Source organism: Cryptotermes secundus, unplaced genomic scaffold (assembly GCF_002891405.2).
Source record: "Cryptotermes secundus unplaced genomic scaffold, Csec_1.0 scaffold944, whole genome shotgun sequence".
NCBI classification, from domain to species: domain Eukaryota; kingdom Metazoa; phylum Arthropoda; class Insecta; order Blattodea; family Kalotermitidae; genus Cryptotermes; species Cryptotermes secundus.
In genome coordinates, this window is record NW_019719375.1 from 613,378 (window position 1) to 639,301 (window position 25,924).

Genomic DNA, 25,924 nt, shown 5'->3' on the forward strand with positions numbered 1-25,924 from the left:
ATTATTATTGTTATTATTATTAGAGGGGGTGGGTTTCCCCATGCACTTAGACCAGTTATTGGTCCATTGTGCATCCCCCTTTAATTTCTACTGTCGCCATACCCTGCTGGTACTGGTGCGTGCTATCAGCCCCGTTCAGCCAATGAGGTCGGCCATCGGTACCTGATATTTCCCCCATCTACTAGAGGCATTGGAAACTACTTGGGTGGGAAATTGTTGCCTAATTTTGCTCAGAGGTCTCCTAGAGACATGATCTTTTACGTGCTGTAAATCTACAACACGGGACCCACGGCTTAAAGTCCCTCCCGGAGGACTTTGTTCCCTGAATTTTTCCACCCTTAAAAATTCTACGACCTCTGCCGGGTTTGAACCCGCGTACCTTGAGTCATGAGGTGGGAATGTTACCCCTAGACTATGGAGGCCGCTTATTTTAGGGTAAATAATACTCTATAATTTTCCTTAAAGCGTATATTTGTGTAGAATTATTGAATATATTTTGTTTTTGTGGATGAGATGTTCAGTTAGGGACATAGGGAGTGGTGGAGTGGAAGAAATTTGAAATCCTCATCTTGGTCTCAGACCTCAGTAACTATATCACATGCCTGTTTGCAAGAAATACCTGACTCTCACTGAGTAAAGTGAATGTTCTTCAGTATTTATGCATCTGCATAGCATATGAATGTTACAGGTATGAATATTTTTTCAGGTAACATCCCTAAAACGGCTCGATTCAACAAAACGTATCAGAAAGGAGATATGGAGGAAGCGTTCAGATTTTCTCGGTATTGAAGGCAGCAATGACGATAGCTACTTAGAACCAGGTACATGTATGGTTATTATAATCACATGATTTTTACAGCTCATGTATGCATGTTCTACTTGTTAACCATTCAAATGAAAATGGCCCTCATCTGTAAACGATATGCCTCAGAATTTTTATCTAAAAAATGCAGAAATGAACCACAAAATTAAACTTTCTTTTATTTATCACTGTCATCAAGGAATTGCTACATGTGAGTGTTGTATGAAAAGAGTTACACATGTGAGGAGTTACGTCTTGTGTAATATGAGATTTTGTAGTCTCAAGACAGTTTACATTTCTCAGAAGTCAGAAATTCATATTACAACTGTACACTACTTTGGTAATGAGCAGTCCACATGTACAGCTTATTCTGTACATATTCTGTTATGTTTATGATAGAAATGCTTCTCAGATAAATTTGAGAAAGACCATTTCAAAATAAAATCATGTGCACAGGAAATAATAAATATTTAAGCATATTATTTTCTGTTAAATGTGTTTTATTTTTTATGCATTATAAAGAGTTCATTTACTGATGGTAATTAGAGAAGGTGTTTGTACTGTAATCTTGGTACCAGAGACCTATTCAAGTATTGGCCAGTTTCCATTTAATCCAGATTCTGTTTTGTCATGGTCTGCTGTACTTAAAGAATTCCTCCACGATTAGATTGTCCCACAAATGTGTGTCTGTGACGCTGTCACATGGGCGTAGCAGCACCACACAACAAGCAAAGGCAATGTGCCTTACTTACATTTGGCAGGCCCATATGTTAATTAACATACATCTCAATACCCGTTCATTGCAGTTGGGCCCTCTACTCACAGAAAATATTTTGCTGAAACAAATTTATATTAATGTCATAAACGTCTGCTAAAACAGTAATGTTTTTGATCAATAGAGTTGAAAGTGGCTCCACCACCAGACATGACTACATTTCTTGTAGAAGAGAGAAGATCAGAACAGCAGCTATATCGTCAGTCCATCTGTTCTGAGACAGACTCAAACCATGGAGAAACAACAGACAGTCGAGATTCAGGAGTTGAGTTAGACAGAGCACACTCAGATGACTGGCCTGGAAAACTGTACTCGACACCAGATGATTTGTCAGCCCAACACAGCAGACAAAACAGTGATGTGAGTATGAACTTACATGTTTAACTCTGTCATTCATATTTTGATGTGAGTTAAAATAAAGCAGTAGTGTTACATGAACTTTTTTTTCTTTTAGAAGTCAGGACATGTTCTGGCAAAATTGTCAAGAGTTAAAAATAAAAAAAATATTTTTTATCAAATCTCGGGAAGAAAAACACGTGCGCATGCACACAAAATGGGCCTGATATATGAAATTATATGACTTCAAATGTTTTTGATGTTTTAAATATGTATGTAACAGTGGCAATGGCAATGGCAATGGCGTTCACAAGAGCCCTCCACTGATCCCGATCTGGCTCAGGATAGGGAACAGTGGAGGGCTCTTGTGAACGCGGTACTGAACCTTTGGGTTCCATAAAATGCTGGGAAGTTCTTGAGAAGCTGCCTATGTGGCTTCTCCTCAAGAAGGGCTCAGCTCCATAAGTAAGTATGTAAGAATGGCAAATAGTGGTGTCCTGTTGGTGAAAATTTATTTTTCAAACATAGGTCTTGTAATCTGTCTAGCCTATTGTATAAACCATTTTCAACTGACTCAAATTTGTCCATTTTGTAATGCTGAATTGAAGATGCTAGTTGCCATATTACTGTGAGGAGTGAAGAATATCTGGGTATTAAAGGCTCCCGTGAGAAATCATATACATCTTCCCCCAGCCCTAAAAGGGAATTAACCCCATAAAAAAAACCAAAACAAGATTTAATATGACATTTTGTTATTGAGAACACTAAATACTACATTCTGGAACACAAACATGAGGAAAGTATAATGATTATACAGATAAATCCAGCATAAATGGTATGAATATTCTAACGATGATAACACTCAGGATTACTGGGTTTTTGAGCTCTGCATACCATTGGTATTCTAAAGAACACAACATGGCAAATTGGATGTTTCCATCCTCAGGTGGGTGGGGAGACACCTACTCTGTTGAGTCCATTAGAAAGAGGTAACCTGCTCCACCAATTGAGGTTAGCTATTTCTAACTCAACCAGTAGAGTAGGTGACTCCCACCCCCACACCTGAGGGTGACAACAGATCCAGTTTCTGGAACATTCTGTTCTTATAGAGTACCAGATGAGGGACAAAGTTCAAGAACCCAGTAATCATGAATGAATGTACGAATTACTTTGGAATATGCATTTCTGCCACACATGAATGTTGAACTATAGTGTTTAGGCAAGGAATGGTTGTTACAGATTTATGGTACTGCCAGCATAACATCAGAAGAAGATGAAATGATGAAGAAAGAAAGAGAAATCATAGAAATTCTTGAGAAAGAAGAACGATGGAGGTACAGCAATAACACAACCTCTGAAGGAAAGGATATTGGTAAGGGAAGGATTGATATTTTATGTCATATCTCATTTGCATAATGATGTAACAAGCTGTTTTCCAGCTTCCTTAGTATCATGAGTTTTGAGGTTCTCACAGTGGTCACCATGAGGATTACTGTCATCTGAGGTGTGATATCGTATAATGTTATTCTTCATATATTGTTTCTGAATATGTTTCTTTTGTTGTTTGTTTGGTGCCACCAGATGTTTATCTTCTCTGCCCAAGAGGCCAGGGTATAGGAACCATTTCTGAGGTGCGAGCACCCAAGGGGCAGATTATGCTACCTCCAGTGACTGTGAGAAATGATGTTTAATTGACAAGACCTGCAGCTTAACATGGACTTCAGACCTAGGGAGGGGGGATATTTTTCACGTGTGTGTGAAAGGTCCAGGAACAGTGATTTTCAGCGTACATACTGCGGGTTCCATAGGAAGGGTCAACTGACACCATGTTAGGAGAATGTGAGAATTGTACAATTATGAAATTATCAAGATGATGGCAAGAAATGCTCTTTCACCTAGATGCGGCATGAGTTTCATTTTTGCACTTATCCACCCAAATAATGACTGCTGTTTTCAGTAAGATATTCTTTTTATAGTCATAAATTAAAGAAAATTATAAAATAGATATATTCAGTTTGGCCTGACTGAGACCCCCTCTGCAGTCAGAGTTCCTGGCTACAGATCCTGGGGTTTTCTGGTTAGATATATTCAGTTTGGCCTGACTGAGACTGCATCTGTGGTGTAGTGGTCAGAGTTCCTAGCTACAGATTCGGGGGTTCCGGGTTTGATTGCCGGCGCTATCAGATTTTCTGAGAAATAGTGGGTCTGGAACAGGGTCCATTCAGCCTCGTGAGGATAATTGAGGAGCTATTTCAAGGAAATAGTGGATCCGGTCTAGGAAACTGAGATTAACGGCCGTGGGAATCCTTTCCGCTTACCACGTGACAGCCTCTGTCCATAAAAGTTTGCACTAACTTTGCTGACAAGCAGCGGTTGCTTGGTCAGTATAGGTCGTTTGCGGACTGCAGATCACGGAGTTCTTTCATTAGTTGTCCTGACTGAGTCTGAAATGCAATTTTTTGGGGGGTTTATTGTATGGTGCTATCAGTGTCCAGACTGTGTAGTATCAAATAGCAGGATGACTGAAGAATGGTGTATTGGAAAGGATTTGGAAGGAAGTGTCACGGCCTAATCAAAGCATTATCCTGACATTTGTGTGGAGGGACTAAGGAAAACCACACAACACTCAGTTGAAATAGTCAGTGGCCAGGCCAAGATTCAAAATAGGGCCTTCTAATTACAAGTCAGCAGTATTACTACACCAACCTGGTTGGTCTAAAATGTAATGTTACTGGTACCTCCCCCCCCCCACACACACACACACACACACACATACAAAATTATAAAAACTTAGAAGACTGGCATCATGAAATAATTCTGCCTAACCACCAGCTCTTGCTGGTTTCTTGATTGGCTGATTTTCGAACATGAAAATGAAGGTGATGCATTCTTCTGAAATGCCGGCTGATATACAGACTACACTGTGTTATATCCCTGAAGATGAGAATTTTCATAACTACCACTGTGAGAACCTCAAATCCTACATAATTATTTTCATCCAGGATTCTTTCCTGACAAGAATGTTTAAAATAGTTTCTGGTTTTGACGTTTTTGTAGAGCATTAAAACTTGCTTTAGGATAGTTCTTTCACCTTCCACATTGTTAGGTAACACAGGAACCATTTATCTATCTTTCGGTGTCCTAAGTATAGTAAGAATTAATCAGAACTTTATTGTCTTGCTTATGTGTTGCATGTTGAAACCTTGCTCAGTATCTTAAAGAATTTACAGTTTTTCATATTACACATATAAGGCATTTAATCACCATGATTTCCAAGAGTTCTGATTAATTGATTGGAAGACTGTACAGGTTCATCTTCGCACTACTTCGCATCTATTAGATCCAAATATTTTCTTTGGTATTTCCTTCTCAAGACACCCGCAATCTAAGCTCGTTACATTAGGAAAACAAACCAGATTTCAAAATACAAAAGAACTGGTAAGGTTGTATAGACTTGTGTATGTTAACGTTTATGTTTTCTGATAGGAGACAAAATATTCTGAACTAAATTGTAGCAAGCAATCTCCAAATTTAATCTTTTTTTATTTATTGATGATTTAAAGATTATTCCCAATATTGAAGGTATAATCAAAATAAAATTTGAATATGTTTAATAGTAACCAGGCGAAGTGTACACAGATGAACTGGCTAGCATGTTAAACATTTCAGGCATGTTGTGTTATAACAGCAAAAATTGCCAGTTATATTGTCACGCATTATAAGTGACTATAGATGGAGTATGGATTGGTGAATAGATTTATTGACCATTTATACAGGTTGTGACTACGAATAACTACATCATACATATATTTCACATTTCACAAGTCCAAAATATAAGGAACATGAAACTGTAACACTATTGCTGATTTCCGCACTACATATCACTTCATGCTAATTCTTCTCAGCCTGCTTTCACTAGTCATTGCTTGATAACAGCTCTCAACAATGGCTATTCCTCTGCAGTGTTTTCACTAGGCGTTTCCTGGTAAAGAATCTTAATGAAGATTCTCTAGCTTCTGTGCTCACATCGTTTCTGGTGAATATCCCACAACTGAACTGTAGCACCAGTTTTCAAAGATAATGCCTCGGTGTGGACCACACAGAAAACACAGCCCCTTTATTGTTGTAGAGGTGTGTAACAGTTTCAGCATGGACCACATAGAAAACACCATTCTTTTATTGTCATGTTTGTGTATGTTGTTGGCATTACCTAGCAATGGCTACTGTTTACCGAACACTGCTTAGCAACCAGTTTATATGCCACAGTATTATTCAGCATTCAACAAAATACCTTCATAATGACAGGTGAAAAGCTTGCTGTAAAACTTCACCAGTTGGAGCAAGAAAAGATGAGGCTTGAATGGGAGAGATCAGAGGAAGAAAACAAGAGACAGATGAAAGAAACTGCCTGCCGTGAAGAAGATCTGCGACTTCGAGCCAAAGAACAGGAATTGAAACAGCAAGAGGTAAATGCCATTGAGTACTTTGCTTGCTATGTTGCAAAGAGTGAACTCTAATTGCTGTAAATAGAATAAATAGCTTCAATGATGCTTTGCACAGATGTGTATATATGTACATAAGTTATATATATACAAGAATTGTGTTCATATTCATGTCGCACTAATGCTGGAAGCATGTTAAGGTTGGGTTATTTCACCGAGTATGCTCCCATTACCTTGTTCATAATTACACTAACTTGGTTAATTTGTAATACAGTAAAACTGGAGAAGAGCAAGTATGGCTGTAATGAGGACTTCATTGTAGTTAACAAAAATCATTGGAACAGTCAAGTTTTCTTAACACCGTTTATATGGAATACAGTTGAATATAATACTGCAAGCTGGAAGGTTGTGGGTTCATTTCCCTTTGAGGTCACTGGATTTTTCAATTGACCCAATCCTTCCAGGCATACTAGGCCCTGGGGTTAATTCAGCCTCTTAACAGAAATGAGTACCAGGAATCTTCTGGGGATGAAGGGTGGCCAATGCTTAAGGCTGACAACCTGACAACCATCTGTCAGCTGATTGTATAGAAAAATGTGGGAGCCTTGATTTCACTCAGCCCTATAGTAGGCATCAATAGCCTGTTGCAGGAATGGCTTTCCTCTGTGGGGGTTGTGGAGGCGGTGGCCGCATTCATCTTAACTAGCTGTTACTGTTATCCCATAACTTTTTGCACCAACTATACTTGTAGTTTTACTTCTGGAGTTATTCATGGCTTGCATAGATGGTCCACCATGCTGGAAATGTATGTGGACATTAATGATTATGATATTTCATGAATTCCAACATTCACACTTGCTTCCAAGAATAGATGAAAACCAAATTATATATCTTGTTGACTTTATATTAAAGATTCTCCACCAATGTCATAATATGTGATGTACCAATAGCAGCTTGTACAAGGGCTGTTTTATGACAGGTTACTACTATTTTGAACATTTATTATTGATTCAGCACTAATAAACGTTTCTGTCATGACTGTCACAAATGGGGTATTTGCTTCTGTAAACTTTTTCACTCAGAATTACTGGATCAACAGTTGTCTGAAATTTGGTCTCTTCATGCTGGGATATCTGTTACAAAGGCTGTTAAGGGGTTGTCATTAATTATATAAATATATATCCAGGGTAAAAAAATGGGAAACCTGATTTTCTTTAAATTCAAAAGAATAGTGGTGCCCAGTTTTTTTTTTTAATAATCTTGCTGATAAATTTATTAAAATCTTGGCAGTGAAAATTGTAGCAGTATTTACAAAGCTGGTAAGTCATTGTAATAGAAATCTCTTCTTGCAGTAACACACAATACATCGTGTGAATCGTGATTCAATCCCTAGTGTAAAGTTCTCTGCTCTTATTTCAGAGCATAGTTGCTAGTCCCAAGAAGAGGCCTTCTATCACAGGGAAAGAAGAACGTGTTACCTCAGCCTCAGGGGTGAGGGTCATTTCAAAACTAAAAATACCGGCATTATTTGCGGAAAAGTAGATGTAGCTCTTCTGTAAATCAGTTGCTTTGTATATTTCCAGTATCTGTGAACACAACTATGTATTGCTCTTGTAAATATTGCATGCACTTCGGGTATTTTTTACCTTCTTCTGATTAAATGGGTTGTGGAGCTATGTAATAAGTGGAACTTTTTTCTCTTTCTAACATTATTTCCTACTAACTGTCCTTAAGAGAGATTTGGACTCAGATAATAATATTCCAAAATTTCCATAACACCATTATTGTAAAGTCAGTGATTCCTGAATCATATGTGGCCAACCTCAAATGCAATGTATGAAGGTGGTAAAATTTATTTTAATATAGTTCATCTATATAATTTCAGTGAAAATTGGAAAGGGCATACTACCCAAAATATGCACCTTCATGTTTTCATTAAAAATTATCAGTCTTTGAATTAATGGGAGTATTCAACTTGTCAAAGCCCATTTTTGCAATAGACTTTGCAGCACTGACAGCTGCATATGTTGCAGTAAATAAAACAGTGATGCAATTTTTTAGAAGACAGTATTCCAGGTGGAATACTTTGCAGTTTGTTAAGCATACTAGTACTTACAGCCTGTTCATAAAATTTGATTCACTGTTTGTTGTATTCATGAAAATGTTGTTGCATGACCTGAAGTAAAATTTACTTCATTATGGGGCAGAATGACTGAGCATTGAAACTGCTTCACAACTTCCATTGGAAATCTCCGATATAGAACCAAAATATCCAGCAGACTGACGCATATGATATGCACAAAAGCTGTTCCTTTTCACCTTATCAGAAGAATACTTTATGCATAAGAACCATAAGAAGGAGATACATAGGACATCTATGGATATTATACTGCAGCATCCTATTAGCACTTGCACTGCTTACTGTTCATGTGCAGTTTAGTCGATGTATGACAGCACCAAGGAAAAACCAACATGTCAACAAAATATATGCTAGACCCAAAACATGTACATACAACAAAATAATTACATCATGATATTTTAACAATTTTAAAATATGAGGGAGGATTTTTACTTTGTTGACCAGTTTCATGGGTATGTGCTTCACAGCGACCGTGGGTCTGCTTGCTGCGAGGCGCATACGAATTTTGTCAATGAATCAGCATGCCTGATGCCCGATAACATTTAAAATGAAGTAGTTACAATTCACAGATCACAGAAAGTGCTGAAAATGCTGTCCCTCTACACATAGATATCTTTCACAAGTAACTATTTCATAAACAAAACACAGGTACCACAGTCCTCCTTGCACTTAACAGCATACCAGACACCAACTTTCACTGGATGGAGGGGGACTGTGTGGGTTAGATATAGATTCTGTGAACTCCAGTAGCAATTATTTTGCATATATATGTAAGCCTGTAAGTGAAAAGAATGTCAGTTGCAGAGTGATTTCACCTTCAACTACATACTGTGGAAACCAGGTGCAAAAATGAACCCTGCCAGCTTGATCACATTTGAGGCAAGGCATGGATTATTGTTGTTTTATATAGGGTCTAAGCTTCAGCAGTTTTGTTGCCATTCTTTCATCAGACTTTGACACTCCAGTTTCTTGAGCAAGACGTTTCAGTGATGTTCTAGGTGTATGACATTGAACTTCTCCTCAGTAAGCCCTTGGCGCTTACGTTTTTGTTTCCTGTCCCTTAAGAGTCTTGTTCTAAGTTTATTCACCAAATTGTGAATTGTTTGTGTACTGGAAACTCTTTCATCATGAAATTTACATCAAAATTTTTGCTGACACTTTCTAGCAGATCCGTATTTCACATAGGTGTCAGAGAGAAAAACATGTTGCTCCAACGTATACCGGACCATGACATACTACACTGCTCACTCACTGTAACTTGGAACAAATAGCTAATGGAGCTGATGACTGCTGCCAGCTGTTAACAAATCATAAAAAACTCCCATGCATGAACCACATTCACCGTGAAACGTTATGCCCTCAAACGGTCCACAAGTCAGTTACATCCCTTCATTACAGATGTTATTGGCCATCTGGCATGCTGATTCATTGGCATATTTTGTATGCTACTTGCGGTCATCATGAAGCACAGAGCCATGAACCAGTCAACAAATTTAAGAACACTCAGTATTTTACACTTTGAAAGTGGAAAGTTTACCAGTGGTACAACAGAACAGCAGTTTCCTTTATGACTTGTACATCTGATGATGGCCAGTTGGCCCAAAACATGTAGTTTTGAATAACTGGAAGAGAAGAAGGCTTCTGAAGTGTGAATTTTAGTACATGATGAAATTGCACAGGGACGGTGAGAAGTGGAAGTGCTAATATCAGACATCTAAGGATACTATGGAGATACCAGTTGTAACACTTTCTCATGATTGTGTCTCACTTGTAACACCACTCACACATACATTTTAGAAATTCTTATAAGGAGTGTCTGAGTTAAAACAGGCTAAACAGCCATATTCAGGAATCACTGTGAAATATCAGAAGTGTTGTCAATATTGTTGCTTTAGTGATCTAAGCTGCTTTTAGGATTTTAAGAATTGGTAACTGCAAAACAAGATCTGACACAGAAGTTTCATGTGATTAACAATAGGCCTATATGGCAGGAATTGATTATAGGCATACTGTGTTTCATCCTTCATGTCAAATACTTTACCTTAAAGAAACTATTTTATGATCATGTACAACAAACTACATATGAGCAACATTAAGTATAAGAAAGTATAGTACTTTTAAAATGTTTGCTGCCAAGGAAAAATGGCCATGGACTAGAAAAATTTCCTTCTTGTCCAGGGATATTTTATGACTTAATAAGCATGTCCTGGGTCTGTTCAACTGAAGCCATATCTCAGGTCTGTATCCTTGAAATTATTACGTCTACAACAGTTTGTGAAACTACTGTACTATTTTGAATATAAGATGCACATTTTTCACAGTTTTTTCCTATTGAAAAATTGAGGTGTGTCGTAAATTCAAGAAATTATCCACCAGTTTTCAAACTGTCTGCGGGATAGGCTGGGAGGAACCTAACGTAAACACATTCAGTGTGTGTCATCAAGCCATATCACCCTCTCCCCCCTTTAACTGTGAGTTAGCCCCCCAACTTGCAATTCAGTAATTGCCTGACATTCTTATTGTTCAGGTGTGTTCAGTTTGTATCAGTTTTCACCCATGGAAATATTGTTACATATGATGCTGCATTTAAAAGAAAAGTTGCTCTTCTGTGCTCTGAAAAGATAGATAATCATGCAGCTGCTAGAAAATATAGAGTAAGTGAGGCATGTATACATCATTATCGAAGTATAAAAGCAAAACAGCTTTCATGTCTGACGAATAAAAAGTCTTTTTCTGGACCAAAGAAAGGGAGAAATCCTTAGGTTGATGTCTCTTTTAAAGTATTTGAGAGACTTACGAAATAAAGGATTACCTGTAACTAGGGAAGTCTTAATGTTAAAATCAAAAGAATGCGCTAGGAAGAGTAATGTACCTTTCAAGGCTAGTCATGGATAGTGTGAGAAGTTTATGAGGAGAGAGAGCATATTATAATGGAAGGACAAAAATTATTCAGAACCTTCATTTGGAATTTGAAACTAAACTGATTGAATTTCTGCGTTTTGTTATTGGACTACACTGAAGGAATAAATATTCTTTAAGTCAGATTGCAGTGTAGATGAAACTGCAGTTTTTTTGACAGATCTGCAATTATGCCGTAAATTTCAAAGGGGAAAACAAGTGGCAATGAGATCCACAGAAAACGAAAAGTTAAATGTTACTATCATGCTGTGTGTAACCCCAGATGGCAATAATTTACCTCAGTATGTAATATTAAAGAGAAAGACAAGACCCAAAAGAAAATTTTTGCAAGGATGTAATAATTTGGATTTAAAAATGCCTGGATGACGTTGGAATTGATGGAAGACTGGCTTGGATGTGTATGGGTGTGTCAGCATGGTGTGTTATCAGAGCCACACTGATCTAGTGATAATTCTTAGTGGCATGATAAGTCAGTTACAACAACTTGATGTGTTCAAGCAGCTTGTCTGTAAACACTGTGATGCCTGGCTGAATAAAGTCAATCATATAATGACACCTAGTGACATAAAGAGAGAATCACAATTGATAGCAGTGGAGTGGATGTCAAAAGCTGAGAAAGAAGTACCAGTCAATATTGTTACAAAATCGTTTTTAAAGTGCTGTTTAATGCAGGAGATGGAATGCAAGATGACATTCTTTGGAATGACAGTGAACAAAGTGGCAAGGGTGCATTGTCTTCAGAAAATGAAAGTGCAACTGAAGGGTCACTGGATGAACTTTCTGATTAAATAAAAACAATAGTAAGGAATGTGCATGTAGTGAAAATTTTAATTTTCCTTTTCACTCTGGTATATTCCATTACTTTTCACTTTAAATGTGTTCTAAATATTTTATTTTGAGGTGTTCTCAATAAACTCACTGAGATAAATACATTTTCCTAAGACCATCAACCCACCAGGAATAGTAATATGTTTCACCACTCTGCATTTACTGTATGTGTTGGGGAGATTAGTGAGGGAAGATTGCAACAAGAGTGCTTATGGCAAAATGAAAAGAATGGAAAAGACTTTTTCCGTACAGTGAGTCACCATGGCAGATGTGTTGAAGGACGCTGGTTATTTAATGTTCTGATATAATGTAGTTGGTATAGTGACTGGCTACAGGCTGGATGACCGAGGGGTTGGAGTTCGAGTTCCGGTAAAAAAAAAAGCCGAAGTTGTCCCTGTGCTTAACTAATTAAGCACTATGCCATGAAGGCGTATGGGGGGAGTAGATGTATAGAGCTATATTTTTTGTTTTCCTCGGCACTAGTTGGAGGTGAGTGGTCAGCTTTACCCCCCGGGGAAAGTGCTTGGCTGGGTGGGCCCCAGAGGTGATTTGGATGTCATGGAGGGAAGAAAATTCTTACCCGTATCAAAAGTTACTTTCCACATGTCACTTATATTCATGACTGTTGCAATTCATTGATGTAACATGTATAAATAAAGACACTTTAATGTTCTAAAACTTTTGATCTTGCTTCCAGAGGTATGTGAAATTATATTTATTCAGATTCAGTTTTACTAGAGCTTGAAAGAAATACAGTTTGCAGTTCATGGAGTCAGATTGCTTAGTAGAATCATAACAGCAGCAAAGTTTTTACAAGTACAAAATAATGAACAGGTAAGATATTGTGAGATTCATTTGAGCCTACCACAAACTGTTACACTTCTCAGGCAGAGGAGTTGGCTGATTTTCCCATCAAGCAGGGACCACAAAAATTCAGATCAAATCTGCAGCCTAGCACATTACAAATGAAGCTTAACCAGATTGCAACAGATAATGGAAATGCTCTGTCTTGTTCCACATGCATTCCCTACATCTCTGCATATAGGCACTGAAATTCTTCTTGGGAAACAGAGTAAACTTCCCTTTGATATTTTCATTCAGCTCTTGTGTGAGAGTTTGATCTGTGAACCTTTGTGTTACATAAATGAAAGTTGTATGAGTGAGGGAATGCTCTGGCCACAAACCACATCTATTGATTCTGTCCCAAAAAGTGTCCATGGATAGCATACCAGTGTTATTCTGTTGGCTGTGGAAAATATCCAGAGGAAGAACACCAGCGCATTAATGTGAACTTATCACAGAGGTGCCAGGAATTATGCTGAACAACAGAGAATGTTTTCAGCATCTCATATTCTGGGTATGTTTTATTTGTAATGTGTTCAGGGTATAGGTTTGTTGATTCCACTAAGAGTCAATTCTTCTACCAGAGAGGTTCAGTGATTTGCAGAGTTCATGTAAAAATGTTACTGTAGTAAGTAAACAAGAAAAATTAATGTAAGGTACTGTAAGCAAAAACTCAATTATACATACATACAGATGGGCCGAATAATTTGTCATAGACTGTATCATGCATGCATTTGTAGTTAAAAATTGGGTTAGAAACTTCATATTGTATGCAGTATGCTAACTTTTTCTTTTAAATTTAAATAAAATGCTGTTACCTTCTGATAATGCTTTTCTTAACCAATTAAAGTTCTTCCTTTTCTGTGCTATTTCCTTATGATGCTTCTACTTGTGCAGTATTTGCTTACGACTTTATAGCGTTGAGCTTTATAGTGATTATGATTTATTATTAATATTATTCCATTACAGCCAGCCATGTATGTTGCACTGAAGACAATAGTAAGGGGCAGTGGTATGTTTTGTTTGATTTCAGAAGTAACTGAATATATTCTTCCAACATGCTTTAATGCACTATTGACACAAGATTTTTGGAGGGTCCACAATAAATAGCCTTCCTAAGTTTGCATATCATGAAACCAAATGCATAAGATTTCTTTAACATACCATTGTGTGAAAAGATACTTAAAATGGAATACAACAGTCATCAGCAATAAGAGAGAAGACATAACACTGTTGATACAAAATACTGGAGAGCTGAACATGACCACACATATCTCTCCTGTATTGAATTTAGGTAGAAAATATAGAGGAAATTTCAGTTTTAATGACATTTCTGTGAGCAAAATATTATTATTTATTTTAATGATATTCATGGTGGTGCATAAAGATGCCACTATTGAATAATATTTTCAAAGCAACAGCTTTACTTTCTCCAGCTGAAAACATAGTTGAATTAAACACTTTAAACACTAGGAAGAACTATGTCATGTCATTTTCCATACTGTTGAAATCCATAATGATAATTTGTAGCTCTTTTAGTACTCTTTACAGACATCCAAATGTAATGAAAGGTGATTCTTTTCCCTGTAAATAGTTAGTAATGTTGGTCTATATTGTGGACTTCTGGGTTACAACTGCATGTAGTCTGGCAGGTGGGTACCAGTGTTTTGGAGGCACTGACTGCTTCCAGCTTCAGGATGGAGTAAGACCACAATATGAATCTTCACTGTTATGAGAACCTCAGATCTTACAAATGGTGGTCTAATTCTGCTGTAGGAAACACTTCACAAGAATTGATCGGAATGTATGCCAAATAATGTTCCTCAGTGGTAGGCTGATAACCATATAATCTCAGTGTGTCATAAGATGCTTGATTAAGTGCAGAAGATAGTGACATGGATTTCTAATTCTCTAGTTTCTAATGTTGTCTGTATAGTGTTGAAACTACGGCAGAAGAAATTCTTACCAGAAGTATTATGTAGGCATCACCTGGTGTAGGCACTTAGCAGCAGTGCAATTGAAAATAGTTTTTGTGTTGTTATACACTGATTTCAAAATGATAAAATGGCATGATTTCTTTGGGGTTATTTCTCTGGTTTATGGCTCTGTGTACGTGCATGTATGTTGGAAGTACTTCAATCCAGGAAAGAGCAGACTCCTGTTCACAATCTTGGAACTGTGTATGTGGACAAAACAAGGATGTGGTAGTAGGAGACTATTCTCCCCAAAGACTAACACTTTCTTTTTCCATATTCTATTTCTACATCCTCTGTTTATTTTAGGATGTAACTATGTAACCAATAGACTAATTTACTATAGCTGTAGTTCCCAATCTGTGGTCCTCAGTGCCCAAAGTTTTGTGAAGGCTTTACAGAGGATACTTTCTCGGCAGATTACAGTTTTACAGAATTCGTAACTAAGCAATATTACACTCTTAACAGAAATCGGAAGCTTCTTCATTTGTGCAGTACACCGAATTGGGATTGCCAGTAGTAAACGATATTAATGAAACCCCTTGTAGATTAATGGCTCAAAAAAGGAACTCTCAGTAATTTCTGAAATAATTGTTTGCAAATCAACCAGGTCACACTATACACATATTTAATTTCAGGCTGATGAATTCATTTCATCTGTGTTGTGCATTAATGCATTTGATTAAATGTTTCTTTGCTTTTAGATTAACATAAATTTACATTTAATTTTTTGCATTTTATTGGTCTGCTGATCAAATTTTTTTAAGCAGATAGGCTCTTCAGTAAAAAGAAGAGTAGGAAACACAGCAGGAATTAATATGCCATAAATAAGAATGTATTTATTATAATGAATCTTGATCAGAGTAATTTTCATTTTTTGCCAATTTGTCCATATCGAAGTCATCGTATAAGAACAAGATTCGTTGGATGATGGTAAGGTGAAGGATAGATGAAAACAGTGAGAAATATATGAATGTGGTCTGACCGTTTTATATATATATATATGTATATAAAATTTGTTTTTTGTTAAAATTTATTTCAACGCATTAAGTTCAAGAGGTCTGGTACATCCCTTCCCCATTCACCATATGTAAAAATTAATGGCATAACCAGGTTTTCTTTATATAAGGGTTAGTGTTTTATACAAACTGGAAAGGATGGGAAAACTTTTGAGTGAAAGTATCATTTAAAAATGACAGATTTTATAAATGATATCGACTTTTCACATTCAAGAATACTGCTACTGTATTTTGGACTGGATCATGTAGAAGTCTTCAGGATTTTATTACTTTCAAAACATCTCTGTCTTATATTTGAAATATTTAGGCCTTGTTTCATTATCACATGGTTTCTCAAGCTGTGGGTTGTGACCCTTCAGATGGTTGCAACCTGCTCTAAGGTAGGTTGCTAAATTCTGAGTAAGTATTTCAAATACAATTGTACCCATGCACAGTTTTAGCAAGTTAGTAAGATTTAATGTAGGTACTTTCAGAAACTGAATTTTTTTCTATGACTACAGGCCCATTTTATAGCTTGCATAAGGGGTGGGCCATAATCTGGCCCCTGCATTGCGACCTTCAATGATCTGTTGTGCTTCATTTTATAGCTTACTGTGGATCCAAGTGTAGGGATGGTGTAAAGCTGTGTAGTTTCTTGCTCTCACTGTACAGCCTGATAGGGACTTAACTATGTGCACATTTCACTGACAAGCGGTTTTAGGAGGAGGTTTAGAAAGTTTGTGAATCCCTGCATTACTATTTTATGCCCCCCCCCCCCCCCTCTTTATTAGGACGGAGGAAGACGATAATAAATAAACGCGGATATACCGAGTTTAGGGCGGGTTTGGGCGATAATAGCGATTATTGAATAACGAATTTCTGAAAGATGCGCACAGCGACCAGTTCACTTATTTCGAAAACCACGTCTTATGGTAATTCATAATGAACGTTATGTATGATTCGTCTTATCTATGCAACTTTGTTTGAAACGTTTTAAGCTGCAGTAAATGTTCGATGAGTTATGCTCGACATACACGCGGAATCGCACGTTTTTCGTACAAAAGTAAGTGGTCGTAAAAATTTTCCGAACAAAATGAAAAACGACATGATTTAACACTTAGTAAAATTATCAAACATAAAATGTTACGAACCGAGTTTCATGCACACTGATGGGCGGACCGAAACGCAGCGAACTACGCCGAACAAGCGTGCGGTTAGGTTGCGAACGTTCCTGAAGGAGAGCAGGGATAATTGGCAGTGTGCTGTATTTTTCTTTTCCGATTTTAACAGATTTTTCAGTTTTTATGACCGGCTAGCTGCTTGTCAATCCCACCTGTTGCCCCAAGGAGCTGTTTAAGAGATAATTTTTTTTACAAGAGATATGAACTAATCAACATACCTTCATGATTTACAGGAGAGTATAGAGAAATTTCCACACACGTTTAGCGTTGTTTGCACTATCACATTTTTATCACTGTTGATTAATTAAACCGTGTCATTTCTTCACGTCACATGCTTTGTAACATGTATTTTCGTACTAAAGCATTATCGTTACTGTCATCACCACTACAAACTACAGACTTACTAGCTTACTGTCACACACACACACACACACAGACACAAATCTGCATCCATATCGGAAGCACTGGCTGCAAATAATTCTTAATTTATTTCGATCTATCCATCAGCATTCTCCCAGCACTTCAAATTCGGTACTTCTGCTTGTAGTGCCATCTAGACGAATGTGTGGGGACTAATAGGAATACAAGAGCCCAACCGATAAAATAGCTGGCATCAATTGTTGGCAAATGGACATCACCATGCATTTGCAGCGTCCTGACATATTTTATGAGGAAATATAGGTTCATGATGGTGTTATCACCGTTTTTCTGACCCGCTAATAACTTTTTGCCCTGTTGACGCATTTTTATTTCTCTGGAAAGAATCTGTTGCGTTATATTATTTTAATTGCCTACCGTCAGTAATGACTAATAACTGCGTGGCCTGTAGTCCGCATGCCAACTTTAGCGGATAGAGGGTGTCGCGTGGTCAGCGCGACGAATCCCCACGTCTTTTAATCTCTGTTTTCCAGACCGGAGCTGCTATCTGCCCTCTATCCGCTAAAGTTGGCACTAACTTCGTTGACAAGCGGCTGCCGTTAGGTCGGTATAGTTCGTTTGCGGTCTACAGGCCACGGAGTTATTACCATACATGGCGGTCATGCGAACTTGAGAGGCGGCGGTGGAACAAGTTCCACTTGATGTCGGGTCCACATAGCCATATGTTTGACTCATTAACTGGGGAACTATATGAGTTTTTTTTTTCTTTTTCTACCCCCTCCCCCCTTGGCACTACAGCCCCAGTGGGCCTAGGCCTACCTCCATGAACACTATATGAGTTAGGTTTGTGAAATTTGGTATGGGGATTTCGCCATAAGCATCACAAACTGTGTATGGAATGTTGTTCACCACTAATGCCAAGGTCAAGAAAATGTGGATCTATACATCCAACCCACCATACTCCTTCATGGCATAGTGCTTAATTCGTTGAGCACAGGGACAACTTTACCTTTTACCTTGATGTTAGTAATTACAATCACAGTAATAGTGCAGAACTTTTAAGATATATCTGACAAATGTAATACAGTGCATATCTGTATTATTAAAAATATGCATAAAAATGGTTCACTAAGTAGTGAAGTATAGTTTTCTGCTTCATCAACTTTGTGGTTTGAAACGTTTGAAAGAAAGAGGCAATATATGTAGTTTCTTCTCAGACGTTCTTTTTTGCAGAGAAACTCCTGATTGCCACTGGCCATGGGGTGTGACACCATGTAGCCTGGTGGACATTTACTGTCTACTGCTGAATCCACCTTTTGCTTTGAAACGTTAGTAACCATCTACCAGACTACACGTTGTCAAATATCATAAGACAGTTGTCATCATAGTAACTGCTGTGAGAATTTCCAAACACAACAAATTTATTTTTCTTGAATTTGTTAGTGAGAGGACAACATAAGGGCGTGAAGGGTAAATCAAACTTCATAGATTTTCTCAAAACAGCACATTGTGAAAAAAAAAAGTTGTAAATAATATCAAGTTGTCACTGTTTTTAATCTTGATAACCATGAATACATATGGCAGAGGGGAGGTAAAGCACCACACATTTTAAATTCTTGCACTAGGTGGAAGTGAGTGGTTGATTTGATGCTTCAATCACTTTATCCTCAAAGAAGAGCCTGTAGCAAACAAAATTAACGTTTCTGATTTCTCAAGTCTGTCATCATACATCTGGTATGTACCTTTGTATCCTCTTTAAAAATAGATTTGTTCCCTCCCCTGTCCTAGTAGTGTGCAATTTATTATGTTTTATCAGTGACCAGTGCTACCATCATCCTTAAAAAGAATTGTTCAAATAAGTGATTTGCAAATCCATATCCAGAAAAATAACTCACATAGGTCAATTTACAATTTTCAAATTTTGCAGGCAAGTAAATTACATTTCCATAGGTAACCAACAAAAAAACGCAGATGACACCTACTTTTCTTGAAATGTTTTCATTCATGTCTATTTATATTGTCCTGTAGTACAAATCAATCAATAGGTAAGTTGATCTATCCCTGTATGAAATTTCACATTCCGAGCTCTGATGGTTCTTTGGTTATAATCATCAAAGCTAAATACCAAATTCACATGTTACCTGTGTTGTTTTGCACTCTACAAACAAGATTACTTAACAGAAGCTGCATATTCTTCAGAGAGAGAAAATAAACATAGTGGTTTATAGTCCGCAGGCGAACTATACAGACTGAGTTGCCGCCTCTTGTCAGCAAAGTTAGTGCCAACTTAACGGATAGAGGGTGTCAAGTGGTCAGTGCAACAAATCTCCATGGCTGTTAATTTCGGTTTTCTAGACCGGAGCCATTTCCTTGAAACAGCTGTTGAATTATCCTCACGAGTCTGAGTGGACCCTGTTCCAGACCCACTACTTCTCATAAAATCTTGTAGCACCTGGAATAGAACCCGGACCTCTGGATCTGTGGCCAGGAACTCTGACCACTAGACCACAGAGGTACACAAATTTCGGCATCCTGTGTTAATAATAGTGCTTAGTGTCACTGCCCACCTCACATGTCAACATAGCATATCATACCAGATTTCACGAATGTCTGTCGGATCACAAGTTATTAAGAGGGACAGATGTAGACAAATTGGCTTGATGAGGCACTTGTCTTTCTTTCAAAGTAAGGAACAAATTGCTAAATAATATTTCGTAGTGTATTTGTAGTTGATGCCATCACCCAAACCTTTTCTACTTTGAAAGTAATCAAGATATTAAAAGGAAATGGACATTTTTTCTCCACATATAGGAGGCTTTGAGAGCAGAACGGGAAAGATTACAGAGAGAAAATGAAGAATTGCAGAGACAAAAAGAGACATTACAACTCCGTGAAAGTCAGCAACTTCGGCATAGTCAGTCACAGATGCAACAACACTGGGGAAACACAGCTACTCTGCCACATCAACAGTGGAGTGGCAAAACTACAGGCTTGCTCCCAACACACTTGTCCCTTCAAGACATATCTATGGCTCCGACAGGAAACATCAACTCATATCACCCTCCAACATCTCCCATGGCCCAATCATCTGCTCCTCTCAACTACAGACTCTCTTTGCCAGATCTGCAACAGGAGGAGCAATTGCAGGGTCAACAACTGCCTACTAGGCCAAGTTCCATGGTGTCTACCCAAGTTCGTCGACCTCCACCCCCAATCCCTCCAGCAAAGCCTCTCCGAGCTCTTAGCCAGGAACAGAAGGAGAGAGAAAACAGTATCAGGTGAGACATTCAGATAAAGCAATAGTCTCAGCATTTATTTCTATTTTGGTCCCAAGTTTGTGATGTTCTGGAAATAAAATTGCTGATTCTGTATGCTCTTTTTAGCAGAAAGTCTTTCATATGATGTAAGATTTGAATCTAATTCCTGCATGGACTGATTACTCCTTTGCAAAGCTTCCAACACAGATGAATGGTGACATACATCCATGATTAAAGTGGAATTTTATCCTATGATCCCAGTTACTGACTATGACTAACTATGTTCACTATTTGCTTTATCAATAAATAATGCAGCATTTTGTGTCTGTATTTGTAGGGTTTTTGTTCTCAGAATAAAGTGACTGTTTCCATAAATAATACTGCTGTTTATAATGGAGATGTGATATGTTTTCTTGGAGGTGATAAGGCCTTTTTTTCAGTTTTATTTATACAAGCTTTATTTTAAAAATGGTCTTGTAAAATGTTCCAGTATTTCTGCCTTAATATTGAAGCTTTCTGTTTAAAGTTGAATCATACTGGACATTTACAAAGTACAATATAATGTAAGATTTGAGGCTTTCACGGCGGTGACTATGAAGAAAGCAGTCTTCTGGGATTTGGCACCGTGTATATGTGGTGTTAACCGACGTTTCGGAGGAACGTATCGCNTAATGATTCAAACTTTTAACTTTAAGGCATGGCACAGGCTTATAGCCTTGTCTTCTGCTAAAGGCCAAAGGAACATTTATTTCATTATCTCACAGATATGACTTGGTTTGCAGAAACAGTCGCATGCCATCAGCAGACTCCATTCCACAAAAAGTGGAATCAACCCATGTCCACCATAATTCTCATGTAGGGGCCCAGCCAATAAGCAGGCAGACCCTTCAAGCTCTAAGTGCTGTTCCAAGATCGCGTTTCATATCAAATGATATGTGGATGCAGGCAAAAAAGAAACCTGAGAACCAGCGCAGTGGAGGACGAGAGCCTACTTACAATTATCAACATTGGCTAATACAGGTCTGTCAGTCTTCTCCTACACAAGCATGTTGTTGGTAACTTGCTGTAAAGGTATATTTACATTATGAAATAAGTCTTTATCAGATGCCGGGACATATGTTACTCACTTTACAAAGATGTTTTTTAAAACAAATTCCTGGAATAAGTAAAGTAAATTCATCTGAATATATGCATAAAAGTGAAACTTCTACCCACTGCTGCAAGATAACAGTGAGATAGAGATATTATAAAGCAGGAGTGTGCAATAGAGTCAGATTATAAATTATTGAGCTTGCAGGGGGGAGTTAGTCTGAAGTTCTCATACTCAGTGGCATAAAGTATTGCTATATTCCTTTGTAATTAGTTGTTAGTTTAATTAAATTAATTGTAACAGACTCTTTAGTATGTAGGACAGAGTTAAGCTATTCACAATGAATGCAATATCTGGCACTGCTTTCTTTACAAATATTCACTCTTGACTTGAAGGAGGCAATGCTTGCTTCATTTAGGAGATATTTATAAATTTGGAGTTAGTTCAGTTAGAAGGCTGTAAAATAATCTTTATTGCTTAATCTCCTAACCTGTAATGAGTGAGTTAAGTATGTTTAAAGGTGGTCAGTGTCAGTGGGTATATGGGTCTGGATAGCATTCAGGGTGGATCAAGCTGTATAGAATCCAGTATAAAATTACTTAAAGAACCAGATGTGTGTAAAATGCTGTGACACTTGGGGGGGAGCTCACCATAAAGAGAAATTAGTATTCTATTAACAAAACTCAATAAAAGCTGTAATAATTTTGTGCATTATGCTGTCATGATTTTTGCCATATTAGTGATTAACTTTGACCCCTACCATAAATGTATCGTTCCAGGAAGCTGAACATCGCCGTATAACTGAACAACAACAGAGGACTGCTGCATTACCTAGGAAACCCTCTCCCCCTCATTTGTATCCTCATACAGCTGCATCATGGAGTGCACCCCAACCTCAACCACGACAGGAGAAACCCTTACCAGATGCCATCATCCACACACTGACACAGAGAGTTCAGAACAGGGTTGGAATGCTTGAAAGTAAGAGCTCAGCCTCCAGTAGGAGAAGGTATGTGTAAGTGATATGTTCATTACATCAGAATTCTAAAGTAGAATTTCTCAGCTAGAGGTCCTGGTCTTATTTTATGCCAGCACACATATTCTAGTTGATACACATTACTACAATTGGAGAAAATTATCATAACAAGTTCCCCCCCCCCCACAACTTAAGGACTAGTTTAATTGCTCTCTTTTGCACTGTCTCACATTAGGCAAGTCAGTTATGATTGCTCACCTTCTTACTATTACTAACAAAAATGTTCACACAACATAAATTATTTTATATTGTAGCGTGTTTTGTGTGTCACGCTACAAATGAGTTCACGCCGTTCTTTGATACAGCGAGTTTATTTCTTTCGCTCGTTTACACACACTTTAGAAACATCTGCACTTGCAGTGCTACAATCACTGCTCACAATAACTCGGCGATGCTGGACTGGCTTCTCTGGCGGTTATCCCAAGACTGATCCCTTAGACGGCTATTCCGGGACTTTCTTCTCCGAAGGCTGATCCGAGACTGGCTTCTTAGCTGGCTCGATGAAGACTGAAGACTTCTCGTCGAAACTGGGCTTTTATAACCTTGGCCGCTGTTAGGCAACGAACCCTTTGTTATAACCATGGAGACTCCTGTTAGAACTACAATGGAGCAATTGTTGTTTCCAATACAACGGTCTATTCTAGCGTTTCCTTAGAAGTTACTCGTCTGGGCTGCCGACACGTTACATTGCTCCCTTCTGAAAGGTTGTTCGTCCCCGAACAGCCTAAAGGTTCTCCCTCGGTTTCGATTCGCGGTGTTCTGCTTGCAACGTCTGCATTCGGCCTTGGTGTCCTTCGCGCGTCTTATTGCGCCGCCCCTTTTATAGCATCCGCCCGCCTCTTCAGCTGTGCTCGTCCCGAGCACTTCCATAGCCGAGAATTTGCCGATCTCGTTGTCTCACACTCATCCTTCACTTTCATTCTTCATCCATCCTTGTTGGGGAGGCCGGTATTTTACCGGTTCCTCCCATAAAGGCCGTTCTATTTCTTCCACTTTGGAGGGGGCCTACCCCTTCATAAGATCCAATTCTCGATCCTTAACTTCCTCAGGCGTTTCTTATATCGACATAACAGCATCTGAAGTGTGGTTTGAACTTGCTGACGTCGTTCCTTGTGTTCTTTCCGCCAATTGCTGGTACGGGGCCGTGGCGTGAAGTTCTTTCTCCGGCATCCGAAGGTTCCCTTGGGAACTTCATTCTTGGAGTCTTTTCTCCAACGTCGTGCCACTGTCGCACGACGGGATATCTTCCAGGTTAATTGTTCCACAGTGTCTGCGTTTCGGCCCATACGCCTGTGTCCTGCACAGCGTGTAGTCATTATTCCGGTGGCGGCCACTTCTTTCTGCTGGCATCCGAAGGTTCCCTTGGGAGCTTCCTTCTTGAAGTCTTTTCTCCAACGTCGTGCCACTGTCGCGCGACGGGATGTCCTGTGGCCAATGGCCAATTCCCCCTGGGGTTTATGAATTACCCGTGTTGCATCCTTCGCTGTCTGGCGGCGGCACTGCGCGGCCAGCTTCTGGTCCCTACGCCTTTTCTTCGGTTCTCCGACCGGTATTCTCAGGGCGTCTTCTACGGGGACTTCCTGATGCTCTGCCGCCTCAGGTTTCATTTCTACGGAGGTCGGCTCTTCATCTGTTTTGGGCACTATTTTCTTGTGGGAAGTTCTCCTCTCTTCCCCCCAGGCTTTCCAATCGGCCATCAGCTGTGCGTGTCTGGCTTCCGCCTTCGCCTCCGTCGTTTCTTGGTAGGACTTCATGTTGGCGTCCATTCTTGCCAGCAATTCATTCTTCGCCTTTTCTTGGTCGGCCTCTGCTTTTACTTGGTCAGACTTCACGCTGGCGTCAATTCTTGCCAACATTTCCATCATCTTTTCCATGTCCATGTTGTAGCAGTAGGGCGCGTGTTAAAGTTCGAAGTCACTTCTGACACCAATGTAGCGTGTTTTGTGTGTCACGCTACAAATGAGTTCACACCGTTGTCCCAATATAGCGAATTTATTTCTTTCGCTCGTTTACACACACTTCACAAACATTTGCCCTTGCAGTGTTACAATCACTGCTCACAATATTCGGCGAGACACTGGACTCTCTTCTCCGAAGGCTATTCCGGGACTTTCTTCTCCGAAGGCTGATCCGAGACTGGCTTCTTAGATGGCTCGACGAAGACTGAAGACTTCTCGTCGAAGCTGTGCTTTTATAACCTTGGCCGCTGCTAGGTAACGAACCCTCTGTTATAACCATGGAGACTCCTGTTAGAACTACAATGGAGCAATTGTTGTTTCCAATGAAACGGTCTATTCTAGCATTTCCATAGAAGTTACTCTTCTGGGCTGCCGACATGTTACAATATATCCCCATCTGTAATTTTTAATTGCAAGACTTCCCTTAGATTTTAATATTTTTATATTGCAGATAAACATATTCAGATGTGTTAATCAGTGGCCACATGGTCTGAGACATGAAATGTCTTTGCCCACTCAAACACTGGGATCATGGGTTCAAATCCCATTTAAAGCATGTCTGTCTGTCCATGTTTCTTCTCTGTTTGTGCTGTCCTATGTAAATAGCAGCCTTGTGATTGGGCTGATCACCTGTCCAAGGAGTCCTACAAACATATTATGAAGATAAATCGTTCCAGATTAATTTTGATGAGACTAGCCAAAGAGCCTAATATGAAATACAGAAGATGATGTTCTGATAAAAATTAGGTTTGTAAACTGTTATGTGCTGTACATTATGAGCCAAACAGTGTACCGGTCGTAAGAAAACCCACTGATGTTTTACTGGTCCATAATTCAAAACAGCATGAGCTCCCTTGTTTGAAGGTTTCTGATCAAGAGAGCGTATTTGGATTTCCCGAGTTATTCTGTATAATACACTGACAATTGCTGAAATGCAACAAACTTAACAATGTTTTCATTGAACTGAA

General features: G+C 38.6%; 2 protein-coding genes across 9 annotated transcripts in view; one reads left to right on the plus strand and one right to left on the minus strand.

The window, feature by feature from the left end:
* LOC111865511 (C2 domain-containing protein 5) overlaps positions 1-18,089 on the minus strand; it is a 394,963-nt gene extending 376,874 nt beyond the window's left edge. For both annotated transcript variants that reach the window (XM_023853628.2, XM_033751917.1), the window contains exon 1: positions 17,456-18,089. The gene's annotated coding sequence lies outside the window, so the exon portion shown is untranslated. The remainder of the gene's footprint in view (positions 1-17,455) is intronic.
* Positions 1-25,924, plus strand: part of LOC111865553 — a 283,579-nt gene that overhangs the window by 252,070 nt on the left and 5,585 nt on the right. For 6 of the 7 annotated variants that reach the window (XM_023853690.2, XM_033751936.1, XM_023853726.2 and 3 more), the window contains 8 exons: positions 707-821; positions 1,702-1,937; positions 3,153-3,285; positions 6,219-6,379; positions 7,775-7,846; positions 20,427-20,893; positions 21,655-21,892; positions 22,742-22,971. In XM_023853690.2, the coding sequence (XP_023709458.1) occupies positions 707-821; positions 1,702-1,937; positions 3,153-3,285; positions 6,219-6,379; positions 7,775-7,846; positions 20,427-20,893; positions 21,655-21,892; positions 22,742-22,971 (1,652 nt within the window). The remainder of the gene's footprint in view (positions 1-706; positions 822-1,701; positions 1,938-3,152; positions 3,286-6,218; positions 6,380-7,774; positions 7,847-20,426; positions 20,894-21,654; positions 21,893-22,741; positions 22,972-25,924) is intronic. The other variant, XM_023853717.2, reaches the window with a different exon arrangement.